The following is a 6,403-nucleotide window of genomic DNA, read 5'->3' on the forward strand; positions in this document are numbered from 1 at the left end:
GTTCCCTCCTCCTGCAGCCTGGGACAGGAACGTGTTTGAAGCCATTCACAACAGATGGAGTCTTCCAAAGAGAACAGTTACTGTGTCTGACCAGATTCCAAAAGGAAATTCTTCACCCAGTCGTGAATGTGTGTGTTTGTGTGTATGTCTGTGTGTCTGTGTGCGTGTGCACTAACACACAATATCAAGGTGCACGTGAAACAGACGGGACCTGGCATGACTACAGGCAGGATTGTAGCTTGGATCTGGAATGTCCCTAAAGGCCCCTGTGCTGCAGTCCGGGTCCCCAGCTGCTGGTGCTCTTCGAGCTAGAAACTTTGAAAGGTGGGACTTAATTAGGTGAGGCTGGTCACGGGTCACTTTACTGATCCCCCCTTGAGAGTTCTGTCATCATCCAATGCCCTCCATTCCCAGATGTGCATGTTTTCCATATTTCAATTCAGCATTTCTGTAAAAGGGATTTAATTAAAAAATTGATGGGTTCATTTAATACAAAAAAATTTCAGAGAAAGATAAGTTTATGATGGTATAAAATAAACTGACCCGGATCAAATGTCTATTAAAGGTCAAGCTTTTGAAGACTCTGAATTGTGAACTACACCATAAAGACCTCATGGGGGGCCTCATAGGCCAGTGTTCCTGCTGCAGCTTGATTTCTACAAGATACTTAACTTATTTTATATCAATATATATACAAGGCCCACTACAAAAAACATTTTAAATTACTTTTGTCTATTACATACAAGGTTTCATAGACTGGAAATAGGAAACTAAGTACTTTATAGCTCAGGCTGGACTGGGAAATTTTGGTAGACTATAAACAAATAGAAGATTTCCTGAGGTGGGTCATAGGAGAAAGTTTCAGAGATGCAGTGCTGAGCACCCAGTCTGAAAGGTGTGTCCAGTCGACAGCAGGGGCGTTTACTACAGCCCTGTGTTGTAATATGGGCAACCGAGCACACCGCCTGCTTTCTGCATGCTGAATGCTGTAGCCACCTCCCCTTGGCTGTGAGGACCAACAGAAGGGATGGACGTAAAGCCTGCACACAGTGAAGGTGGTCAACAAGCATGGCTTCCATCTTCAGGAAGGAGGCCGTAAGCAGACTGGAGAGGGAGCTGAACTGTTCCCTGCTGTGAGAGTTCCTTCCCTGATAACATGAAATGGTTTTGGGGTAATTTTTCCCACTGATAATTGCAGGTTGCACCTGTAGGGTTCTGGAAGTGTTACATGACCTGGAAATTCTGGAGAAGGTGGGATTTATCACAACGTTAGAAGCCATGCCAGATGTTACTTTCATAAATTACAGAACATTATTAGCACAATATCAGGAATTTGCACATTAGATACAAACAAGTTTTGGTTAAGAGAAAAGTGCCTGCATCCAAAAATATAATTTACATGCAAAGAAACACAGATGTGATGGAATCATATGCTTAAATCTGTAATGATATAAAGTACATCAAACAGACAGGTATAATGGTATACACCTGTAATCCCAGGTATTCAGAAGTTCAAGGCCAGCCTGGGAAAATTAGTAAAACTCTGTCTCAAAATAAAAATAAAAAGGATTGGGGATGTAGCTCAGGAATAGAGTGCTCCTTAGTTCAATCTCCAATACCTTAAATATATCAAGCATATATTGGAGCAAAAAGTGAAACTTGTGATAGAATTAAGTACCTTGTTTTGAACTGCAAAATTGTTAAGGTCATAATTTTAAGTTAAAATATTTTCACCAAATAGTGAAAATCAGAAGGGCTATATAGTCAAGTTGAATCCATAAAGAGATGCAAGGAAAACTCTGAAATTATAAATTATTAGCTAAATAAAGTGAAACCCAGGAAACATGGAAGTTTTGAAGAGATAAGAACTTCATAGAAAGCTCACGGAACTTAGGAACAAGAATCAAAATCAAGAGTATAGTAGGAAACCTTTGCAATTTCCATAACAGTAAGATATAAAGTAAGGGGGGGTAAGAAAAGGCTTACTGTCTACGAGAACATACACCCTGAAGTTGTTGCTAAAAGGCTGTGCAGAAATTCAATCTCTAAGTAGAAATTTAAACACTTCAGTAGATGCAGAACAACAAAACCCTGAAACTCTGGGTGCCAGCTTCGACTTAGTCCTGTTCCCATTGCCGACTGCTTCTAACCCTCCTGAGGACTTTGCCCAGAGCTGACTGGATGTCCTTGTTCCTCAGGCAGTAGATGAGGGGGTTCAAGGCTGGAGGTACTGTGGAGTAGAACACAGACACCAGCAGGTCTACAACGGGGGGCCCATCAGCCGCCGGCTTTAAATAGGCAATTGCACCTGTTCCCAGAAATGTGCTCACCACAATGAGGTGAGGCACGCAGGTGGAAAAGGCTTTGGACTGGCTCTGCTTGGATGGAATCTTTAACACCGTGGACAAAATATGCACATAGGAGACCACAATGCACACTAAACATGAGAAGGCATAGCAGACCCCGACGGCCACGCTGGCCTCGATGATGGTGTGCTCTGCAGAGCAGGTGAGCTTCAGCAGGGCAGGCACGTCACAGAAGAACTGGTGCACCCTATTAGAACCACAGAACTCCAGAGAGAATGTCCCAGCCGAGTACAAGACTCCCAAGGCCCCTCCATTGATCCACGACAGGGCCATCAGCTGGACACAGAAAGCGCTGCTCATGACAGCCTCATAGTGCAGAGGGCGGCAGATGGCCACATAGCGGTCGTAGGACATGGCTGTGAGGATGCCAATCTCCGACCCAGCCAACAGGACCACCAAGAAGAGCTGCAGCACACACCCCAGGAAGGAGATGGAGTCCAAGAGCGTGAAGGAGTTTAGGATGGACTTGGGCACGGTAGCAGAAATGAGACACAGGTCCAAGAAAGACAAATGCCTAAGGAAAAAGTACATTGGGGTGTGGAGACGGCGGTCAACAAGCGTGAGCAGCAGGATGACCAAATTCTCCAGCGCAGCCATGAGGTAGATCATCAAGAAAAGCGTAGCCTGCAGCCACAGCACCCGGCCTTCAGCCAGCCTCAGGAGCAGGAACTCCACCACCAGCGTCCGGTTCTTCATAACTTGAGTCAGGAGCCAGTGTCAAGAAAAAAGTAGGTAAAGCAACACATCAGCTAGAAACGTCACTTGCTCCTTAATTTCTGAGAAGAGTAGAGGTGAGCATAGTGATGGAGAAAGCTTTAAAATGCCAAGGTATTCGCATACCTAGTGGACCCATGAGTCAGACAACAAAACCCTGCAATATACCTGGACTCAAGTTGATTGCAAAAAAAACATAAGAATTACAGTTCCTTCCCTGATAACATGAAATGATTTGGGGGTAATTTTTCCCACTGATAATTGCAGGTTTGGCTACATAATTGTAACAGGGTAATACCTTTTTATATAAATAACATCCTACTTGTTTAAATTTTTTTTGTGTGGTAGAGAAGTCTTGAATAACACTTCTGCTTCTTGTGTACTGCAATCTTTTAAATAGTTGCTAATTTGACCTAAATCAAGACCAGCAGTTGGCTGAAGCTGTTGGTTTCAAGCAGGATCCTAAAGAAATGTTGGGCTGGGGTGTGGCCCAGTGATGGAGCACTTGGCCAGCATGTGCAAGGCCCTGGTTCAATCCCCAGCACCACAAAAGTAAAAGAGGAAAGGAGAGGAGTGAGGAAGGAAGGAGAGAGGAAAGGAGGAAGGAAGACAGGAAGGAGGGAGGAAGAAGGAAGGAAGAAAGAAAGACAGGAAGGTCTTTCTATAGTTGGCCATTTCATATCTTGAGAAATGTAGCAGCCAATTCAGTAGAAACTTGACATCTGAGAAAGAGGAAGAGTAAAATAAAAATAAACTAAAAAAGGAAATATTCATTATTATTAAGTGATGCTGTTGTTTATTGTTTACTTCTTTTCTTTTTTTGAAGGACATTGAGAAATTAAATTTAAAAATTCCTAGACTCAAACAAGAATAGTAGTGATACAACATACCTGAGCCTCTGGGACACTCTGAGGGTGGTTCTTAGAGGAAAGCTTACAGCGTCAAGTGCCTGTGTTAAAAACAGCAAGATCCCAAGTAAGCAACCTAAAGCCGCACATCAAGGCCCAGAAAAGCAGGAACAAACTAGTTCCAAACATGCAGAAGACAGGAAAAGATCATCACAGCCCAAATTAATGAAATTGAGAATAAAATGTGGGGATTGGCATCAAAACAGACAGGAAGACCAATGGAATAGAATAGAAGGCACAGGGACAAACCCACATAGATACCACCACATGACACTCACCAATGGTCCCCAAAGCATAATGTGGAGAAAGGACAGTAGGGCTGAGAAAACTGGATACCCACATGAGCAAGAATGAAACTCGATCCCTGCCTCTCACCCTGCATGAAAATCAACTCAAAGAGAAGCTGCTAGAGACAAACCAAGACCCAACGCTCCAACATGTTGGCACAGCACCAGCTTCCTCAACACAACCCCTGAGCTAAGGAAACAAAACCAGAAACCAGGGAGTAACGCCGACCAGATTCTGCCTGCACATGTTCGAGCATACCACATGCATTCCCATCTTGTACATAACTATGATGCACTAATTTAAATAAATAAATAGAAGAAAGACCTGTAGATAGTGGAGGGATGGGGTTAGGGTGGAGGAGAGGGAAGGGGCTAGTACTGGGACTGAAATGCAGAAAACTGTGTCATGTGCATTTATGAATGTGCCAAAATGAACTCCAATGTCATGCAAAACTGCACTGCACTAGAAATAAAAAAAGTAAGTTAAAATGTGAAATCTTCCTTGCTGTAAAGTGATCTTACATTTATTATCCACTTCTCTTTTATTTTGAAGGATCTTGATTCCTCCCCCCATACTTTCGTTAAATAGTGTAATTCTTTGGTGAAAGTGCTATTTTAGTGTCTATTTTGCTTCTTTAATGTGGATATTAGCATAGTTAAAAAAAATTAGAAAGCCATAAAAATTACTTTGAAAAAAAACTGGTTTTCAAAAACACAGTGACATTTTTCATGACAATAGCAACTCCTAAGACTAAGCCAGGTGACGGTCATAACATTCTAGGCCTGATGTGATTAGCACCAGGACCAGCACGTGTTAGACATGTTCTCTGCACCCAGTAGAGCAGCAGGTGTGCTGCTACCAGGACCAGGGGCCTCTACTAGAGGCCACTCACACATCCAGGCTAGGGAGGCCTGTACCTGTTCTTGCCCCTCAATCGATCATCCTTAGCCCAGAGTCCTGGATTCTGCTTTAGCATTGCCTCAGGAACACATTTTCTCAATGTCAGAGGCTACTCCCATGCACCCTGATGCCAGAGAAGTGGACTTTGCCCTCCAGGCTCCTGATTCAGACTCCTTCCACCCCAGGCTTCCCCAGCCTTGTCCTGCTCCTGGGTCTTCTGACAGGTGCCTGTCCCCATCACTGCTGTTCACCCCAGATAGACAGCTTCAGCCGTGCCACTGTTCAGAACGGGGTTCCTAACTGCTGTCCTGGTTGGCCTGGTCTGTGTTGGCAAGGCTGTCCAGCTGAGCTGAGGGACGTGCTCTCTGAGTTCTCCAGGATGGCGGGGCACTCTCCATGGAGGACGCTAACCCGGGAAGCTTCTCCGTCCCTAGCCTCTGTTCTTCCTCTCCACCTGGAGAGACAGCTCAGAGTCTCACCTGTTTTTGTTTTTTTTTTTTTTTGGCAGCAGGAGGGTGTGGGTAACCAGGAATTGAACTCAGGGACACTCCACCACTGAGCCACGCCCACAGCCTTATTTTGTATTTTATTTAGAGACAGAGTCTCACCGAGTTGCTTAGTGCCTCGCTTTTCCTGAGGCTGGCTTTGAACTCGTGATTCTCCTGCCTCAGCCTCCTGAGCCTCTGGGATTACAGGCCTGTGTCCGACTTCTCTGTTCTTTATTTGGCTTCTGCACCCGCCAGGGCCAGTGTGGTCACTTCTCACCTTGGACAAGTAGTGCAATCTGAGCAGCGCAGTTTCACTCACAGCCAAGAATCAAACCCCTGCTTTCACAATAAAACAAAATGAACATTTTAAATGAGAAGTTCTGTAATGTAATATTAGGATGTTATTTGGAATAGTAACATTTTAAAAACCAAAAAAGTTAATAATTCTATTTCCACTATGCAAAAAAAAATGTTTTGAAGTTGTTGTTTTTTTAACAAATTAGGGTGTTGGTGAGGAATAGTCATACTTTGATGTTAAAAACATGCACATAAAAAAATGAGCCACAAAACACTCAACAGTGTGGGGCTTTCTCTCGCTCCCTTGGACGTACCTGGACTTCCAGCAGGATGCTACAAGACAGCTTTCTCTCTTGTGTTCTTGTTCTGGTGCTGGGATCACACCCAGGGCTTCGCAAGCTACATCCCCAGCCCCCAGGTCCTCTGCTCAAATGCTCTTGGT

At 44.1% G+C, this 6,403-nt stretch overlaps 1 protein-coding gene across 1 annotated transcript; it reads right to left on the bottom strand.

The window, feature by feature from the left end:
- Positions 1-2,117: 2,117 nt before the first annotated feature.
- Positions 2,118-3,062, bottom strand: LOC308643824 (olfactory receptor 14K1-like; the record flags this gene model as incomplete). Its single annotated transcript, XM_081284108.1, has 1 exon — positions 2,118-3,062. One exon carries the CDS (start codon positions 3,060-3,062, stop codon positions 2,118-2,120), a length of 945 nt encoding a protein of 314 aa, XP_081140234.1.
- Positions 3,063-6,403: the final 3,341 nt, after the last annotated feature.

This window comes from Spermophilus citellus (assembly GCF_964194105.1).
Source record: "Spermophilus citellus genome assembly, chromosome: 1".
In the NCBI taxonomy this organism is placed as follows: Eukaryota; Metazoa; Chordata; class Mammalia; order Rodentia; family Sciuridae; genus Spermophilus; species Spermophilus citellus.